This window comes from Atractosteus spatula, chromosome 3, assembly GCF_055471065.1.
Source record: "Atractosteus spatula isolate fAtrSpa1 chromosome 3, fAtrSpa1.hap1, whole genome shotgun sequence".
In the NCBI taxonomy this organism is placed as follows: domain Eukaryota; kingdom Metazoa; phylum Chordata; class Actinopteri; order Semionotiformes; family Lepisosteidae; genus Atractosteus; species Atractosteus spatula.
Genome location: NC_142708.1, coordinates 17,469,724 through 17,489,948, shown reverse-complemented (window position 1 = coordinate 17,489,948; position 20,225 = coordinate 17,469,724). Strand labels below are relative to the sequence as shown.

The following is a 20,225-nucleotide window of genomic DNA, read 5'->3' as shown; positions in this document are numbered from 1 at the left end:
GATTACAAATAACTTTGTTCAGTGTTGAGTTACATTTGTAAATTTTGCTCCCCTTTAAAGAGTAGCACTGTACAACCAACAGATAAGACTAACAATATTGTAAAACAACAATTGTTCACTTAGAAAACTGCAGAAGAAATGCTTACCACACAAAATGACTCTAGTTCTCAGTTCAGTGCAAAGTCAATCTTAAATTCTTTTGAATATGCATTACCGTGTCTCTACATTTTTTCTTAGTCAACTAATTAAATTGAAGCAAGATTGAAATAAATTGGATTTTTGAATATGCAGTAATTAAGCACCGCAAAGAAAGCTCCATATAATAATGGTATAGACTGCCTTATGCATTAAAAATCCCCCTCTATGAATTGGCTACATTACTTTGTTCTCCTCCCCCCCTTCGACGGCAAGCGGAACGACGCGCCGGTTGGAGTATTCTTGGTTGCATTTAATGGCAACGTCAACTCAAAGATTTGGTTCAAACCACCAAATGGAGACGGGCGTGCCGACAAGCGGACCCTGTTGATGCAGGATTAACGCTAGGATGAGAGAGAGAGAGACTGCCTTATGCATTGGCATTGCCTGGTAAAGGTTTTTCAAACCAATAGATAGATAAGATAATAAATTCAAATTCAAACCTTAAATAGTTTGCTAGACTACTTTAAATGTGATTTTACACTAACTGAGCAACATTTTGAGACATTAATTTCAAGCTTGCTTCAATTTAATTAATTGACTAAGAAAACATTTTGAGACACGGTAATGCATATTCAAAAGAATTTAAGATAGATAATAAACATCCAGTCATAATGAAAACCAATTCAGAATTAGTACACACATTTTTTTGCTAACTGCACCCTACATCCACTTTCAGCTGTGAATATGGAATGTTTGTTGGGCTATTCTTCTTTCTTGAATGATGCTTCAGTTTGACGCAGTAACTGTATTTTTATCTTGGTAGGCAAATTCAAATTTTGAAACTCTCTTGAAGCTGGGATGTAATGCAAGTGGACCACATACAGTATAATACATTTTATTTTATAGATAAAATGCAGCTTATCTCAAAATGTTGCTCAGTTAGTGTAAAATCACTTTTAAAGTAGTCTAGCAACCTATTTAAGGTTTGAATTTGCTGTCAGTCAATACAGGTAGCCTCTCAAGGAATATTTAACATTTTGTGGGAAGTATTGAAAAGGCAGTCATACGAGCAGGGACTTCATAAAGCGTTCGTAATCTTTGTGGGATGTAATTTTGACCAGTTATTCTGAAATATGATTAAGTATTTCTGTCCACTAACATTCATTGAGTGGCGGCTGGATTCAACTGTTTTTCAGTACAAGAAAAACGTCTGATAATAGTAAAGTATTTATAGTATATTAAAATATACCAAAGTTGGCCTGGCCACTAAAATATCAGATTGGTGACATCTATTAGATAATTAAAACCTCATGCATCAGTACATTTGTATACTTAAAAAACATCAGAAAGACGGTGTCTTAAAAAAGTCTGGATTATCGCAAGTCGATTTTGTATGTATGTATGCAATTTTACAGGGGGGAAACACAGTAACAGTATTTTTTTAAGGACAGAGGCAGCAACTCATACTTGTGCATACAGCCTGAAGCAAGCCACCATCTACAGCAAAGATTTCTGCAGCGATGTACGATGATGAAGACAGAGGAAACGGCGATATTACAATGTCCCGGCGGTGTAAATGGATCACGTGACAGACGGTGCTACAGAAGGTGGCGGAAGCTGGGCAAGGCGCGCAAAGGTCAGACAAAAGCAACAGAGCAATGATCGTAAATGTCTCTGTTGTGAATAATTATAATATAATAATCATAATAATAACGAAATTCAGCAAAAACAAAGACATTTTTCAAGATTTTGTGTAAATATGTATATAAATACACAGACGACATCATGACACCGTCAAAGAAGAGCAAAATCAAATGCATTATGCATATCTTGCCAAACAAAGTCCATTAGTGGCACATTATGCTCACAGCTTCTGTTGCATAATGCCGTTTTTTCTAAATCCCATGTTAAAAAAGAAACTCTCTTCTTACACATTCCTTTTATAAAAATATAATATTGTTAGAAAGGTACAAACCAATGAAAATCACTTTTTTATATTACTGGACATATATCTACAGTATTTCTTCTACTTATATAGATAGAAAAATGCAAGCCATGTATATTGATGTGCAAAGTGAAGAAATAGAAGATTGTTCAGTTAATCATAAAGTAAGAACTGCCATAATAGAGTTCAACTGAAGTAAGATACAGGGTATAATCTAACCAGAAATACAGACTAATAAACCTCAGGAAGTCCTGCCGTGACATTTCAAGAAAATTAATATTTTTATTTTTATAGCATCTTGTTGAATTGGAAGGATTTCATTAATTTATTTTGATAATTCTCCATCTGGATAAAAACTCATGCACTGAAAAGCAGCCGTCTGTGGGGAAATGAGCAGAACTGTTTCTCAAACCTCAATGCAGAAGCAGCCCAAATGGAAACAGTGTGTGTAATGCCTTATTCTAAAAGTCATAAAAAGGTTAAATATTTACATTAAATGTAAACAAAAAACCACAATTGATTCTTCTTCAACAAAAAGCAAGTGCTGTACTGAAACTGTGTATCACTGAACTGGCTTAAATAACTATCAGGATCAGAAGTCTTCAAACACTATTTAGTAGATATTGGATATTCAGTGTCTACTGACTTTTACATGTTAAAGACTGACAATTAATGAGTTTGTGTATTATATATATCATACATACTGCATTGAAACCTTATTTATGACACTCAGAATAAAGCATCACTTACTTCATCAGACTTGAAGAAATCATGGTCAGGCTGACCAGAACTCCAGACATTTCTACATTTTTGAAAGAGGAGGCTCACTATCAGCCAGAAGCAATAGGCAGCAAATAAACTATGATACTGTGCATGGAAGCACCATGAATGACACTGTGAGCACTCCAAGCACACGAGGATGTGATAAATCCTACCTTTTTGACGTCTCTGACTAGATGGTATAAAGTGTTTGATGGACCATGTCTCTAAAAAAACAAAGCGAAAGAAAGAACAATATAACCATCCAGGATGCTAACTAGTTGGAATCATGGTATACATGGCTATGCTATTGACTAAACCAAGAAAATGCACGCCTTCTTAAGATACAAAGGGTTGTACAGATATACAGTGGTGTGAAAAAGTGTTTGCCCCCTTCCTGATTTCTTATTTTTTTGCATGTTTGTCACACTGAAATGTTTCAGATCATCAAACAAATTGAAATATTAGACAAAGATAACACAAGTAAACACAAAATGCAGTTTTTAAATGAAGGTTTTTATTATTAAGGGAAAAAAAATCCAAACCTACATGGCCCTGTGTGAAAAAGTGATTGCCCCCCCTGTTAAAACATAAATCAACTGTGGTTTATCACATCTTTGGAAAGCTGAGTTCAATTTCTCTAGCCACACCCAGGCCTGATTACTGCCACACCTGTTCTCAATCAAGAAATCACTTAAATAGGACCTGCCTGACAAAGTGAAATAGACCAAAAGATCCTCAAAAGCTAGACATCATGCTGTGATCCAAACAAATTCAGGACCAAATGAGAAACAGAGTAATTGAGATTTATCAGTCTGGAAAAGGTTATAAAGCCATTTCTAAAGCTTTGGGACTCCAGCGAACCACAGTGAGAGCCATTATCCACAAATGGTGAAAACATGGAACAGTGGTGAACCTTCCCAGGAGTGGCTGGCTGACCAAAATTACCCCAAGAGCGCAGCGACGACTCATCCAAGAGGTCAGAAAAAACCCCACAACAACATCCAAAGAACTGCAGGCTTCACTTGCCTCAGTTAAGGTCAGTGTTCATGACTCCACCATAAGAAAGAGACTGGGCAAAAATGGCCTGCATGGCAGAGTTCCAAGACGAAAACCACTCCTGAGCAAAAAGAACATAAAGGCTCGTCTCAGTTTTGCCAGAAAACATCTTGATGATCCCCAAGACTTTTGGGAAAATACTCTGTGGACTGACGAGAGAAAAGTTGAACTTTTTGGAAGGTGTGTGTCCCATTACATCTGGCGTAAAAGTAACACAGCATTTCAGAAAAGGAACATCATACCAACAGTAAAATATGGTGGTGGTAGTGTGATGGTCTGGGGCTGTTTTCCTGCTTCAGGACCTGGAAGACCTGCTGTGGTAAATGGAACCATGAATTCTGCTGTCTACCAAAAAATCCTGAAGGAGAATGTCCGGCCATCTGTTCGTGACCTCAAGCTGAAGCGCACTTGAGTTCTGCAGCAGGACAATGATCCAAAACACACCAGCAAGTCCACCTCTGAATGGCTTAAGAAAAACAAAATGAAGACTTTGGAGTGGCCTAGTCAAAGTCCTGACCTGAATCCGATTGAGATGTTGTGGCATGACCTTAAAAAAGTGGTAAAGGCTCGAAAACCCTCCAATGTGGCTGAATTACAACAATTCTGCAAAGATGAGTGGGCCAAAATTCCTCCACAGCGCTGTAAAAGACTCATTGCCAGTTATAGCAAACGCTTGATTGCAGTTGTTGCTGCTAAGGGTGGCCCAACCAGTTATTAGGTTTAGGGGGCAATCACTTTTTCACACAGGGCCATGTAGGTTTGGATTTTTTTTTTCCCATAATAATAAAAACCTTCATTTAAAAACTGCATTTTGTGTTTACTTGTGTTATCTTTGTCTAATATTTCAATTTGTTTGATGATCTGAAACATTTCAGTGTGACAAACATGCAAAAAAATAAGAAATCAGGAAGGGGGCAAACACTTTTTCACACCACTGTATATACAGTTTGTAAGACTAATCTTTAATTCCCCAGATAATACCCAAGTGTATGTGATTGTTTTACATTTTTATCAGGGCGGTAATTCATTTTCCATCTGTCCATTCATCTTGTCACAACTTTATCCAGTACGGGGTCTCAGGGGAGCCAGAGCCTATCCCAGCAAGCACCACACGCAAGGCAGGATACACCCTGGCCAGTGACGCCAGTCCAACCCAGGGCTCACACTCACACCACGGCCAGTTTTCCCAGAAGCCAATTAACCTTACCTGTACGTCTTTGGACTGTGGGACGTAGCCAGAGCACCCGGGGGAAACCCACACAAACAAACACAGGGAGAACCTACAAACTGCCCGCAGATAGCACCCCAGGTCCAGAATTGAACAAAGGGCCACAGTGCTGTGAGGCAGGAATTATAAACCACTGAGCCACCGTTCCGGCCCCAGATGTAGTCCCATGGAATTCAATTGCACTGGAGAACAGATCTAATTGCTATTAAAAGTGCTTAAGAATATAGGGTGTAATAACAGACAATGAGCATGAGAAGCAGGTTACAGTAACTATTTAGAAAATGGCCTTGGGTAGCATAGACAAGGCTTTCTACTGCTGAGATCCACATTTATGCTAATAGAAACGGTATTTCTGCATGTTTTTTTCTTCAGATTCGAGCTCTAAGGCTGGATAATAGTGGCAGCAAGCCATTACAGCGGAATTTGCTCAGTATGTTAATTTTATTCCTGTGGTTTGGTAGATTTCCTCTGGGGGTTTGCTCAGAGGCAGAAGCTGCCGACGCTGGTCTTTCAAATGGACTTAATGATGTGGAGCGGATTACTGCAATACCATGAATAACATAAGTGATTTCAGTTCAGTGGTCTACCGTGTTGTACAGTTCCTCAAGCCTGGAGATGGTGAGGAAGCGATGCATGCTGACCCCATTCTCTATCAGCAGCTTCACAAAATCCACTCTGTCTAACACCAGGGCATCAAGCATGGACTGCTCTAAGGATCCCACCTGTGAACCAACACAGCTGGTTACGTTTTCCATCTTCTTTACTTTCTTCACATTTTCAAAATTACAAAAGCATTTATAACACTTACATATTAATACTGTTTCAAGATAAGAATGAAATATATTTATAGAATTATAATACGAATAAGTAAGCAATAAGTAATATTTTCTTAATTCTAAGAATATTATTTTTTGGTGCCATCCATTATTTTGTCTGTTAATACATGCTTGTCAATCAGTAGTGTACAGCTTTGGGAAGGATTCATCCCAAATATTCAAAAGCATTTTTTTAAACCAGGGAAACTAACGTAATGTAATCCTTCTGGCAATACTGAAGGATTCTGAAGCATCTCTAAATGTTTTTTGGAATTATGAAGGCAGGTGGCCAATCATGTTTCAGATTCTTTAACCAAGGACTTGATCTGAAAATCTAAAAGAAGCTGTCAATTCTGAAAATCACAGTGTGGAGTTGTGCATTACCGGCCACTGTTGTCCATAAATAAAGATCTGACTGCGGGCTATGTCCACTCTGTTCCAGGCCAAGGCTAAGCTCAGCTGGTCTGGGGCAGAGGCATTTGCTCCTGCAGAATGACAGATAAAGAAGGAGGAATTCAGGAAATGATTTTTGGAAGAAAACAGGAAAATTCATTTTTTATACATTTTTCTGGTGACTATTTGGAATTAAGCGAAGCTGAATTTTTCAAAGTAACCCCTCCTGACAAATTGAAACGGGTATAAAATTAATATTGTCTTTTTCTCCTAACACGGGTCATGAATTAACTAGATCCCTTAACTTAAAATCTTTAAAAATGAAGATAATATGCATTTCATTTTTTCACAAGTTTGGACAAATACTGAATGCTGTTAAAACATTTCAGCCTTCAATTGTTGTTCATAAGTGGCTCTGGAGAACATTGTTTCATTTTCCTTTCAGTTTTTCACAGTTCTGCTTGTACAGCGTGCATCCTGTCAGAGGGAATTAGGCCATTTAAGATGTGCAAATAAGTGACTTTAAACATGCAAGAGACCATACAGTGTGAACTTAACGAAACACTGTACACTGACTGGGAAAAAAATGAAGTGTATTTTAGCAGAACACCATTATTTAGAGAGACAATAATAAATGAGAAAGGGAGACACATTGCACTTTCTGAAAAAACTAACAGAAGTGATGAAAAACAAAGAAGCTGAATGGACAAGAAACAAGGAAGCGAAGTGACAAAATGATTTAAAGGGCTACACCAAATGTCAACTGATATAAAAAAGAATGCAATGTGGGAAAAACTGAAGAATCGGAGCACACAGAACAACATGTTGCAGAGCATGAAAGAGGTGAAGCAATAATATTGAATATAGATGCAAATTTGTATTTCCGTTCTTCAGCCAAACCCTAACTCAACAGCTCTGTCAAATTCTTGACATTCTAACATGAGGAGAAAATGAACATAATGGGAGAGTGTACTTAATATTTCAGTGTTTGGCACTAATTCACCTGGCTGAGGGAATGACAGCCCTAGCCGTTAGGTGTTATATTAAAAAATCAGGAAACAATACAAGATCTTGAACGCTGCCTCCCATTTTTAAAATCAAGATCCCATTCTGTTTCAGATTGACCAAGATGTCAGTATCAATCTTTATTTTAATAAATCTAATTGTGGAAAAAATATAATTAATACAAAGATTAAGTATCCACTTCTCTTCCTGAAAACAACGTACTGTAAAAACCTAATTCTTGGTGAGCTTCATATTAAGGTACAACCACTACTTATTTTCAATGCAATACTACAGCTAATCTTGCTCATGTGTGATCTTCAAGATATGTTCTGTGTGTGTGCAAATATGAAATAGAATGAATATCTCTTAAATACAGATTTTGCAAAGTAAAGCAGAGCTACCTGAGCTATATGTAATGTTCAGTTTAGAGGACACATCCTAGCCTGTTACCCTACAGCTAAAATAAAACACATGATTTTTGAAGACACTCGTCTCTGGAGGCCCTGTGTGCATTAGACCCAAAGCAGCTGTCAGGGTTGTTCTCTACAGTTAAAAAATGGAAGAGAAAATTGGAGAAGAGGTTTCTTATTGCTCCAGTTTACTAAATCCTCTAAGGTAATGTGTATACTCAAATTCACAAAAATGTTTTAAAAAAGTTTTGAAGAAAAAGTAAAATGAGGATAATATGAACAGCGAAATCATTAATTATACAAAATCTTTTTCCTCTGCTAATACAGTACATTGTTCTCTTACTCTATCTCCTTAACGTGTTTGGTTATAGACCTTATGCAGTATGCAGATTTGTTTATACAACTTGATTATTCACTAACAGTGGTCATGTAATTTCCTCATCTCCATATAGAATGTATGCTAAACAGAATGTGATAGATTATATATTTTAACCACAGTAAAAGGTCTTCTCGTTTAAGCACAAGTGTTGCTTTCTGTAAAAAGCTGGTTAATGCTCTACAAGACATCAGATGCTGCTACTATTTCATGACTTTTGCTAGTTGCTATATAGACTGATTTACTACTGTATATAGCTGGGCACTGAGGTGGGACAGGGATTTTTGCTCGGGTCTGCTCTCTGGGACCTGCTCCTCTCTATAATTCCAGTGCAGATACACTGACTTTTATGTCAGTTGAAACAGGGAGAGTGTTTCAAATCTCAAGCCCCGTTCCTGCAAGTCTCTAACCATATGTTACACGAAGCTGTGATGTGCCAAACCAAGGATCTTCATTATGAACAGTCCAACCTGCAATACCGACAGTACCTGAGCAGTTTGCTCTGCGTCTGGGGACATACGTTAACAGCTTGTACTCTCCCCTGCACTCTTACACGTTCATTAGTCTGGAGCCACTCTCTGGAATTTAGTGGTTACTTTAGAATATGGTGTGAGTATATTATAAAAATGAAATAACTCTGGCATTACTTAGGACAAACTATCTATAAAATATTACAGACCATTAAACAAAAGCGCAGTAACAATATTCACAAAAATATATATTTATCTATACAGTATGAAATCATACTGTAGCAGTGGAAATGATTTTAAAACTCTTTACAAATATTGTAAAGAGAAGAAAAGAAACACAACATTTCGGCTGCGGAGCCTTCTTCGAGTGTGGTACCCGAAGCCGAAATGTTGTGTGATTTACATTTCACAGAAGATATATGGGAGGAAGTAAGATGTTACCTTTCAGAAGAGCTGTTAGGATGGCCAGGTCAATGTCCTGATGTCCCTCTGACCCCATTCTGAACACAGTTATCTGTGGTTACAAAGGCAAATATTACTTAGGATTCATTTAGGTGAATTCTCTTATATTGTGAGCTGGCAATACCTTGGCATTTTGAAATAGAAGAGCATTTTTGGTGGTATTTATTCATTGTGAGTACATGAGTGAAATAAAATCAGCTGATACCGTACATACCTGTACATGTAGAAATAACCAAATAGCTGTTTTATACTCTCAGTTCTTTTCCAGACTTTATTCATGTTGTGAGAATAAAGTGCACGTTTTTAGAACTAAGAACACACAATACTATAACAATGGGTCATTTTGCATCAGTTTAAGGAACAATATACTGACTTCCACTGCAAAGGCCTAAGTCTGAAATCTTTGACACAATACTTTGAAAAGACAAAGGTTTCCACAATTTATTCGTACCTTTTCTATTTATGTTCAAACACTTGCAAAGTTCAATCAAGCTAAGTCTGTGTAATCTAGAAACTAATGAATTGTCACTATCTGGCAGCACTTCTAGTGACATTTCAATTCACTTCAAAGCTAATTATACTTTAGCTGATTTAAACCATTCTTGCCTTAAAACACCGTCTGCTTTTTTCTGATGGAATTTCCTAATTATTTGGAAAAACAAACACAATTGCCATGTTTCAAAATAATTCAAAATAAAGAAGATAAATCTTCTGATGAGATGGAAATATCAGTGGAATAACTATCTTGTAAATTTGAATAAATTAATCCTTTTTTCAAGATCAGTAAGAATTGGTGAACAGTGAATATCTGTTTGAGGTCTTCTGCTGGTACTAATCACAACCAGAAACTATACCCAATATGTTTACTTACTCTTGAATTTTGTAATTGTGATTGTTTTAGTAAAAAAAGAACAAAATTGGTACCAGAGCTAAAGCCCATTCTGATTTCTCTAGCGTTAAGTGAGCTAGAGAGTGTGTTACCCCATCCAGAATAAGACATTAGACCCGCATACAGCTGGGTAGACTGGAGAAACTGGGATCAAGTACCTGGCACAAGGGGACAACCTGTCACGATCGTTACCCCTCCTCTTAAGGGCGCTCCAGGCCTTCCTTGTTAGTTTCATCTCCAGCACCTGTTCCCTGTTCCAGCCCCTTTTCAGTTCCCCCATAAAAGCCAGACGCTGACGTTATTCCGGGCTCTGCATTGGTTCCCGCATCATGCGAGTCCGGGACCTGGATGCGCCTGGCTCCATTATGGTTTTAGTTTCTGTTCCCGTTTCCCCTGCCGGCTCCGATCCGGTTCTGGATTTTAATCATCGTTCGTGGATGGATTGCCTGGCCTTGGACTTTTTGTGCCGTTTTGGATTTCCCGTTTGACTCATCCCTGGATCGTTTGCCTCGGCCACACCTCCCCCGGCCACCAGCGCTCCATGGACACGCCCCCCCCCCCTTCTCATCCCCGTATCCTGCATGCTTTTTTCCCCGTGTTTTCTCACTTTACCCCGGATTGTGTCGTCTGCATAGGGTCCGGAAAGAACTCTCCCTGACACAACCGCAGTGTCTGCAGTGAACCCCCAGCCTGTCAAAGACTTACCCACTTCACTGCCCTCGGTTATTTTGGTAATGTAATAATAATAATAATAAAAAAAACATTTAGACAGATTAAACCTATTTGTGTGTTCCATGCAAATTAAGTTAATTGCTTAATTAACTGTTCTCAAATCCTACGCCATCATCCACATAGCAAGGGATGTTATTTGAGATAATATACATTTGCTTTCTCAGTGGTATCACTGTTTATTTAGGCTGTTTTTTCTTAATAGAGGCATACTTCTGTGCGGTTTTAAGCAGGAGCCAGCTCAGACACCCTCTGGTATTAGATAATTAGGTGTGAAAGGAGGTGCAGGGTCCTGTAGCTGATTGCCAGAATAACTTGCTTTCAACCCTTTGCTGATTGATTGCAACACCTCCCACGGCTTTTCTTCTCCTGAAGGTGACCCAATTCGCAGTCTTTTGTAGCACGTTTATTGTCAGTTTTGGGCCAGACTGGTTTGACTTTTCAGATTTTAAGACACGGCCTATACAGTACGTAGGTTACTAAGTTTACGACATTATGAATTTTTTTTAGGTCAAAGCAAGAAATAAATGCCTTTCAAACTTCCATTCCTTCCCAACATCATTTAATTTTTGTCGGCACCAGTACCTTAAATAAATCATGCCATCTGCAATATGAAACGGAAGCCGAAAAGCTTAGTATTAACAAGGGGCATTGATACCGGATTATCACATACAGAGCTGGGTTAGAGCCCCTTTCTCCCAGCCTTCATCACAATAAATACAGTATGATTCATAATGCCATTATCTTCCTGTCTATAGCTACAGGCTGTAGACCCTGCTGAGGCACCTGGCGGTCCCTAAATTTAATGTAAAGCACATAAATTCCACTGCACGTCCAACGCCATTCTCAGGTGAAGGTAGCCTAGCCTGTTTCTCAGCATCTCTCAGTGAATGGTTTGTTTCCTTCGTGTCAAGTCGAAGCACATTTTAGATGCAACCTATTCCAATTGAAAATGTGATTAAAATTTCCCTACAAAGTTAGGTATTATTTTTTTATTCGGAAAACACTTCTACCCAAAGTGCCTTACATTTACACCCATTTATACAACTTAATCAATGGCCATTTTACTGGAGCAATTCAGGTAACATGAATTGACATCGGATTTCAACTCACAAGAATTTAGTGGCAAGTCTAGAACCTTAGACACTTCTCCACACTGCTGCCCAACTGCCATTACTCATCAGGGAGGCTGGGATTATGTTTTCTTTCTGTTTCCTATGAAAGAGCTGAAAACCAATTTACTAATTTACTTTGGTGCTTCTATATTACTCTTATAGACCCTTTCTGGGTGTAACTGCAGAGGCAGAAATACTGTACAAGCAGACAAAGCAAAAAATTCTCAGGAGCTTCCAAAAATGTTTACAAATACATTTTAACATGTTTAAAATAAATTACTTATAATAATCATATAGCACAACAAATTCACAATATCAGCATCATCCTTTATGAACATCTGTTGCTTTTAATTTCATTGATGGGTTCTGTTTAGATTTAAGTTCATATCTCAACTTAAGAGTTCTTTAGGTTGTATTGTGTTTCTTCTAAACTTAAACTTAGAAGCCTTATCTGCCAGTAATCTGTTTTTCTGCAAATTGAAAATGCTATGCCTAAATGAATGAAACTGAACTTTGTACATCACATTTGAATTTTTCTTTTTTCTTTTATTGGTCTCTGTTTTGGCTCAATCTTCGAGACGGTTTTTAGCAAACGGGGTCTTCCCTTTGAAAATGCAATTTATATGCAAATCACAGTACATGTCATGACATACAAAGACTAGGGTGCATTACAAGACTTCCTGCTGTCGCAGACATATTGCTGATTACCAAGGCTGACTCAGCTCTGTGGTAAACAAAGGTGGCTGTTATAGAGGTGTTTTAGGGTTCAATCAAGAACTAACCAACTACCAGATGGTGCAGAGAAGCTTTCAAACAAACGAAAACAAGACAGTCAAAATAAAACACTGAAAGACAAAATGACATAAAATAATAAATAAAATACACATATATTTTGTGAGCCAAAATAAATTATTAAATCAACAGTTTCTTAGCAAAACTATGTACTGTGGAAATTCACCATTCTCCCAGTGGTCCCTTTCTCTGGGCTGCAGTTCCTCCCGTGGCCAGCAGGTGACATTAAAGTCTGTGAATTCTCCTCTGAATGCGACACCAGCAAAGACTGTAAGCCAGGGGAACCCTCCCAGCATGTCCTTCAAGCTGGCCTCAGACCCCCAGACCAGAAATCTGATTTAACTGCAATAACTGACAATACTAACATACCAGAACCAGCTTTACCAAGAATTGCTATAACTAAGGAGATTCTGTACCCTACCACTCTACACGACAATGATTAATTCTGGTGGTTTTCACATTTACGTCTATGTGCTCCATAAACTGACAGTGGTGTCAGATCTACCAAAATAAATAAAATAAAATCAAACCAGAATATGAATTGACTGTGCTAGAAAACTAGATTACGTGCATTTCTATATCGCTTCTCATCTCAAAGGATCTCGGAGCGTTTTACTCAAAAGTGGCAAACCGCACTTCCTCCACAGAAATACTGCTCCACCTGGGAGATGGTCAGCATCCCCAATTTAGAGCAGTAGGAAGGAAAGGGAAAATAGTGGAACTTGAGGAAGGCAACTGCACTATTTAATCATTCTAGTTGCCCACCATTTCTTCAAAGAATATTTTTGTTTAATTCACTTCATATTCCAAGAAATCAGCACACACCGTGAAACCTACTTCAAAAATAGCTTTAAGGAAGTATTTTCCAAAAATTGGGCATGAAAATATGAAACAGTGCTTCAAAATGACAAATCATTATGTGTCATTAGAAATCATTAGAAAACCGCGTCAGATCTGAAAATAGAACATGTTGCGTGTTAGTATTGAATCAGCAGCAGGCAAAAGGTTTCTCTTTGATTGTAGTTACACTAATGTAACTTTGAGGTCATAATTAGCTTTTGAAAGCTATTTATATTCTTAAGTGAACCTAATATAAAAATATCCTGTTACTTTCATCTGTGAGAATACTGCTCGTGATGACGGGTATTTACTCTAATTAAATACTGCTAGTGTTACGGTCACCATCCTCTCCTACAGAGGGCGCTCCAACCTTCTCATGTTGTTAGTTCTTTTTAGTTATTAGCTGCATTATGTCCCGGTGTGCCTTGTTTTAGCTTCCCTATTGAAGTTTATTCCTTCCTGCCCTAGGCTTGGAAGGGAGCCCCGTATTTCCTGGATGCTTGTCTCGTCATTGTGTTCCTGTTTGTCTGCGCCTCCTGATGGATCTCGCGGCAATGGGTTTATGGACTGCTTCCATACTCCCCTTTGAACTTCCTTGGGTATGTTTGCCTTCGGATTTTCCCCGCACTTCTGCACGAACTTCCCTACTTCACTGTGAGCACCAGTAAACCCTGTGTCTCTTCCCTGAACCCTGTCTACGGTCCTCTTTCCGGATTTGCCGCCTCGCATAGGGTATAAACATCACCCTCCACTTGAGACCAACCCGGCTTCCGTGACAGATACTGTATCAGTAATCCTAACTTACAAATAAAAAGTATATATATATGGTGCATATAAGACATGATTGCAAGAAATAAAATGGGTGTCCATTTCATCATTATTTTTAGCAGTTGTGATACAATGTTTTGTGTTTTTCTCGTGCAGTTTTCTGCTGGACAAACGTTATGAGTTCCAAAGCAGTTGTATTCTAATATTGGAGCCGTGCACAAGACCCAGAAACCCCAAAATGCACATTAGGAACATTATATGACCTCAGCACATTAAATTAAATAACTGCTGTTGACTGTAACCATTATTTTCAAGATTGTAAAAATTGTAGAAATGTTTATGCAATAAGAGCAAAAAAAGAAACAACCAGGAATTTCATGAAATCCACAAAACAAGTATCAGTAAATATGGGAAGTCCCTGAGTACACTTTGTTAATTTAATGTAATATGACAATGTCTATCTGTAACTTATGAAGTAGTACTGGTACAATATATGGACTGCAAGAAAATATTTCACTGGGGGTATTCAGAACCAGCACCATAGCAAAGTGTGACACTGTCAGGGGTTGGTGCTTTCAAGGGATCCTAAAATAGGTGGGCCCAGGAAAACAGACACATGCAGCCATCAGCCACAAACCAGTGCTCTTTTATTTACAGTGCAGGTGAAAATAACACAAACCACAAAAAACAGAGAGCTTTTCGCTCCTCTTTGAACTACCCGCTGACATCTTCACGCCCACTATATCAGTACTGCCGGGGAGATAATCTCCTTATCGGCTTCTGCAATAAGGTCTCTCTTCCATGACTCCACTCAAAAGACCCTCTCTGAGTTTCCAGAATATTCCTCCACAAATCTACACAGGTTCTAGTCACTTAGTCACTTCCTTTTCATACTAGTGAAGTTTCAGATAGACAGTCCCCATTTCCAAACAAGAAATCACACCAACAAAAGGAAGCCTTAGGTTTTCAATCATCACCTGACCAGGTGTCATAACACAGTTCTGAAAGAAGGTACTGTATTTGGAGATCATTGATTACGGCTCTCTGTCAAGTGCTTCCTGTTGTTGCTGCTTTAATATGTGCTGACTTGAATCCATGAGAAGAGTTGTTTCGATGTCCCAAGAAGGGATGTTCATTTTCCGCTCACGATTGAATAAAATTGAATATCACCTTGCCTGTCCCTGCACAAACGTAGTGACAGTACAAGGAACATAGCGTCTTTAATTCATGTTTGACAGGTTCCAATCTAAAGGGATGAAGTTAACTAAAAAAATAAACTTGGCAACACCTCTCTCTGTATATTCAAAGCTTTGTACTATAAAACACTTTGTCTTTCCATGTACAACTCCCTACATACGTACATACTCCCTAGGTAAACTAATATTCATCAGTCAAAATGGGGTGGTCAGTTAAAATACTAGGTTTATTGTTTATTATTTATTTTTTTATAGCTTTGTATGTCAACAATTCATCCCTAGGAAACATCTGAATCTGAAGTAGCCTAGTGAAATTGTTTGTTTTTACCATAAATATTATACGTATGAATATTTTGTTCTCCATGGCAACTTTATTCCGTTGTGATAGGTTAGAACATGAAATGTCCCACTTTTGCAAGGAATTATGGGTAATACCCTTCTCCGGAGTCTGGTCTGATGCTTACTCATGAGAAGGGCACGAAAACGGCTCATTGGGTGTGATCATGAGCACCCCTGTGAACCACAAATTAGAAATGGGCCACTCTGAGCCCTTGCAAACCCAAGCGGCCACGCGCAATATGAAGTCCGCGAGATTGCAAGTGTGGATTCTGGGACACAGCCTTAGACTCTGCTGGCCAGGAAGCCAGCCATGTTTCTGTTAGGTGTTTGTAGCTGGCGGATAAAGAGAGCAGAGTCAGACCTGACAAAGCGGAGGGCAGCTGACATAAAATAGATCAGAGTGAGACTCATGTTATGGGACTGGGAAGTGTCCCAGCTGCCTGGTGGTATTTATAGAAAGGGACAGAAAAGGTTCAGTTAGAGCCTGCAGGAGAGCTAGGCTTTTGTTTTTTTGTTGAGAAAAGGCCTACACTTTTATATTTCTCTTGAAGTGTTTTTAACGTGCAAAGGTCCTTAAGGACCAAGGTCACAAACATTACAATATAAGAAATGCAAAGAGACCAGTAGGCCCACCAGGCCCATGTGGTTATTACTGTAGAAACTGGTTGATCCAAAGATCTCATTCATTCATTTCTTGAAATACAGTACACCAGAGTTTCAGCTTTAACAGTGTGACAGGATAATGTATTCTATACTCCCATAAGCCTTTGCATAAAGAAGCGTTTCCTGTTCTAGGTTCCATGTATTTACCACTGGTGTCCTTAGGTTCCTGTTTCATTGTTGATTCTAAAGGGTTTAATTTTAAATACTTTGTCAAAGCCTTTGAGGATTTTGAATACTTATATCAGGTCCACTCACAGTCTTCAGTCTTGAACAGAGAAAAGGTTCAGTTCTTTTAACCTATCTGTGTGGGACATTAATTCCCTCAAACTCTGGGATGTATTGTATCTAGCTGCTCTTCTCTGGACTGATTCCATTCCATGTGTTTACTGGAATAACCAGAATTGTACACAGTATCCTAAATACGGGCTATGCAATTTTAACATAACATTTAAAATCTACATGTATAAATCTGTGTCCTAGAATTTTGTTTTCATTTTTAATTGATTCCCCACATTTACATCAGGATGATGATGTAAATGACATGTCAACGTAGACACCTAAGTCTGTTTTATAAGTAGTCTCTTCTAGCTGAGAATTTTCCAATGTGCAGGTATAGTTTGTTTTGCTAATTGCATGCAAACCCTGCTCTTGTGTCCATTTCACATTAATGTGTAAAGTGTTTTCCTAGTTTTAAATTTGATCCAAATCCCTGTGGAGGCAGTAAATACTGTATACAGTACATAAGAGCTACAGCACCTGTGATAATTTAGATCTTGTTAGAATATCCAGACAAAGACCTCGTGTGAGTTTTGAGTAAGTAAGTTTATTACATGGATGGTGTCAACTTAGAAGACCGTGAGCATCACACTTGTAAACTTGCAAAACTTGCAAAAACATGCTTGCAAATCAGACAACCATCAGGTGAAGGGGAGGAATGAAGAGAGCAAGCCAGAAAGCGAAGTCTGAGCAGTCAAGTCGTTTCCCAAAACTGTGAAAGCAGATGGTTGCAGAGCTTTGGAACTTTGTCTGAGTTCTGTGCAAAAAAATGCTTCCGTTTCTGATTTCTTTTTTAATTATGAACTGTGGGGCCCAGAAGCACGTGGGAATTTTTGGGAGTTGTGATTGAGTCGTAGTGATGTCCTACTGTCAATATCAGATCTGTGGTTTCAGGAGCTCCTCTCAATGCAAAGAATCAGAATAAGGGAATGAGGGAAGAATAACAATAAAAGAGTGAGAGTGAGAATTCAGTGGTTTGGTCAAAATCTAACTAAAAAAGAGAATGACAATACATCCGCAAAGACAGGCGGTCAGAACCTTTAATGAGGGAAGAGCCAGAGAGCTGCTCCATGAGCCAACATAGAGTGAAGGATATAATGCACAAAGCACAGAAGAGTAAGAAACATGATACTTATACATATTTATGGGCAGAGATGGGTGAGATTAGGACTTTTAAATTCCAATAATGATACTGATAATAATGACATTTCAGTTTAAATTGGTATGAACCACTGAGCATCTGACGTAAAATGAGACTCGCCTGAAGTTGTTGTGCTGCGTTCCCTAATTGTAGTCTAACACAGAGGCCACAAGACATGAAGTTTGGTTTAGGCTGCTCACTTGTGTAGCTATACAAACTCCAAGCTAAAAAAAGTGAAAACGACATTGTGGCAAATTTGGAAGGCAACATCTGCCTCATCTGTCTCCCCCAGCTCTACTGAGTAGACAAGTACACAGGGCTCTGGACCACATAAGAAAAGTGGATCACTTTCAAAATGAACTTGGAGCAAATAACAGAGAAATAGTTCATACAAAGCAGTTTCTTTATCCAGAGGAAAAAGGCCTACACCACATTTACATTGACGACACTGTTTCCCTAATTCCAGGTGTAGGAAAATATCATACAAATTAATCTAGATCACTTGCATCAGATACAGCCAATTGGAGTGACAAAGTTACAAAACTTGAGACAAAAGACTTAAGACCACGAGGCCATATAAAATTGCTGGCTTGGGATTTACTTGAACACCAAGAGATTTGAATAAAGTTAGTAAGTGGCAGCATTGTTCATACCTAAAAAAATAAAGCATGAGCTGGTCTGAAAAGAATATTTACAATTTTTAATGAGAAAGATGTGTACTGGCAGCTCAAACTAGATAATGAACTTTCTTAAAATCTTGTATTTTTATTACCGCTTAAGGTGAAAATTCCACAGACTTCTAATCATTATGGAATAAGTTAAACGCTGAATATTATTAAGATATTCCTGAAGCTTTTATGATTGCAGGAGACATGGCAATAGTTGCACTGACAAAAGGGGATCATAATGTATTGAAACAGGAGATAGATAGAGCCCTGCACCTGAATGTGAACTTGAACAGCAACATGATCCAGTATTTAGTATTTAGTGAGGTGAAGTACATAGGGCTGATTATAAGGATACCCAGGGTCGAGCCTGATGACGCCAAGACAGACGTAATTACACAGATCACACACTACATTCCTGCTGAGATGAGAAAGAAATTACAAAGACTGGTAGAGCATAAAAGCACAAAAATGGCTGCAGATCAGAGGAAGCCATTTTTTCCATTGCTAGTAGCTAATTGGTCAGAAGATCAGCTATTTGTTTGGAGAAAGTCATGATATTGGTTTTGCCAATGTGTTAGATATTAGCACAGCCCATTAGGTAAAAAAGTGCCTCCTGCTCTCAGTTTTAAATGATTACCTCCTCATATTGTCCACTTGTGCACACTGGTTTTTGTTTCACTGCTGAGTCTGAAGAAGTCCATAAGATTGACTTTGAATACTTAAATCATGACACCTTCTAAATTTTTCTTTCAAGACATCTCTTTGCTTCACTGATACCAGAGCAGCAATATTTTTCCTATTGTGATAACCATAAATGTACAGAATACTCCAGATGGGGTCTTATTAGTGCATTACTCATTTTTAGATCCATAATTTCCCTTGATACCAATTTTACACTCTGGGCTGTACTGTATATCTGAACCTTCTGTATATGTTTTATTAGTTTCCCACGTTGATGATGGATAGGAAGCCGTTATTACGCATACCTAGAGAGAGGCCACCTGCGACAATACAAGGAAAGTTACACTACTTCAAACTGAGAAATATGACATGAAGATAGGAAAAGACATGATGTGACTGATATTTCTTTTTACCTTTGTGATGTGTAGTATGCATTGTTATTGAACAGTATTTTGAGCATTTGCAAAAAATTTGTTACTGCATAAAGCACTGCAACTGCATTTTTGGAACTCATAGCACACAGCTATGTGTAAAACATTTTTAACACAAACTGAACCATCCACAAGTGCGTTTCTTTGTTCTTGGTTTCCACAGAGGAATAAAAGTGTGCTTTTGATTGTTCTGCCCATGCAGTCATCATATGTATTCAGCTAGTAAATTCATAATTCACGCTAAAAATACCAAACTCTGAGTGCCTTTTCCTAAAAAAAGCCATCTTCCCTGAACATGAGGGAATGTAAAGTACATGCTTCCTGCAGAAAGCCTCTGAGGACGGCGATGTATAACGGGGTTTTTGACCCAGTTCAGATTTACTCACTGCTTAGCCTAATTGTGTCAGCCTTCTTTGCTTTTTCTGATCCTAGATCTTTCTTTTCTTCCAACCACGGCAGGCAGATTTTCAGAATTGCCATCTGCTCGTCGGAATGAAAGGGTGAATCATATTTTATGCCTTTGATCCCACTACTTACAAAGACAAACATTACTTGTGTCATAGGCCCCCTCCCTTTTCTTTCGAGGATATTGTACATCCACTAGAAAAAAATATTAATAATGATAATAGTCCCATAA

General features: G+C 38.3%; 1 protein-coding gene and 1 long non-coding RNA gene across 10 annotated transcripts in view; one reads left to right on the top strand and one right to left on the bottom strand.

The window, feature by feature from the left end:
* LOC148837507 (uncharacterized) overlaps positions 1 to 14,021 on the top strand; it is a 55,134-nt gene extending 41,113 nt beyond the window's left edge. The window contains exon 3 of the long non-coding RNA XR_016090811.1: positions 13,894 to 14,021. This is a non-coding gene — a long non-coding RNA (uncharacterized LOC148837507). The remainder of the gene's footprint in view (positions 1 to 13,893) is intronic.
* trpm3 (transient receptor potential cation channel, subfamily M, member 3) overlaps positions 1 to 20,225 on the bottom strand; it is a 220,087-nt gene that overhangs the window by 21,246 nt on the left and 178,616 nt on the right. For 8 of the 9 annotated variants that reach the window (XM_088910628.1, XM_088910629.1, XM_088910631.1 and 5 more), the window contains exons 9-12: positions 9,040 to 9,112; positions 6,329 to 6,429; positions 5,717 to 5,851; positions 3,019 to 3,069 (exon numbers count right to left, since the gene is read on the bottom strand). In XM_088910628.1, coding sequence (XP_088766754.1) covers positions 3,019 to 3,069; positions 5,717 to 5,851; positions 6,329 to 6,429; positions 9,040 to 9,112 — 360 coding nt within the window. The remainder of the gene's footprint in view (positions 1 to 3,018; positions 3,070 to 5,716; positions 5,852 to 6,328; positions 6,430 to 9,039; positions 9,113 to 20,225) is intronic. The other variant, XM_088910636.1, reaches the window with a different exon arrangement.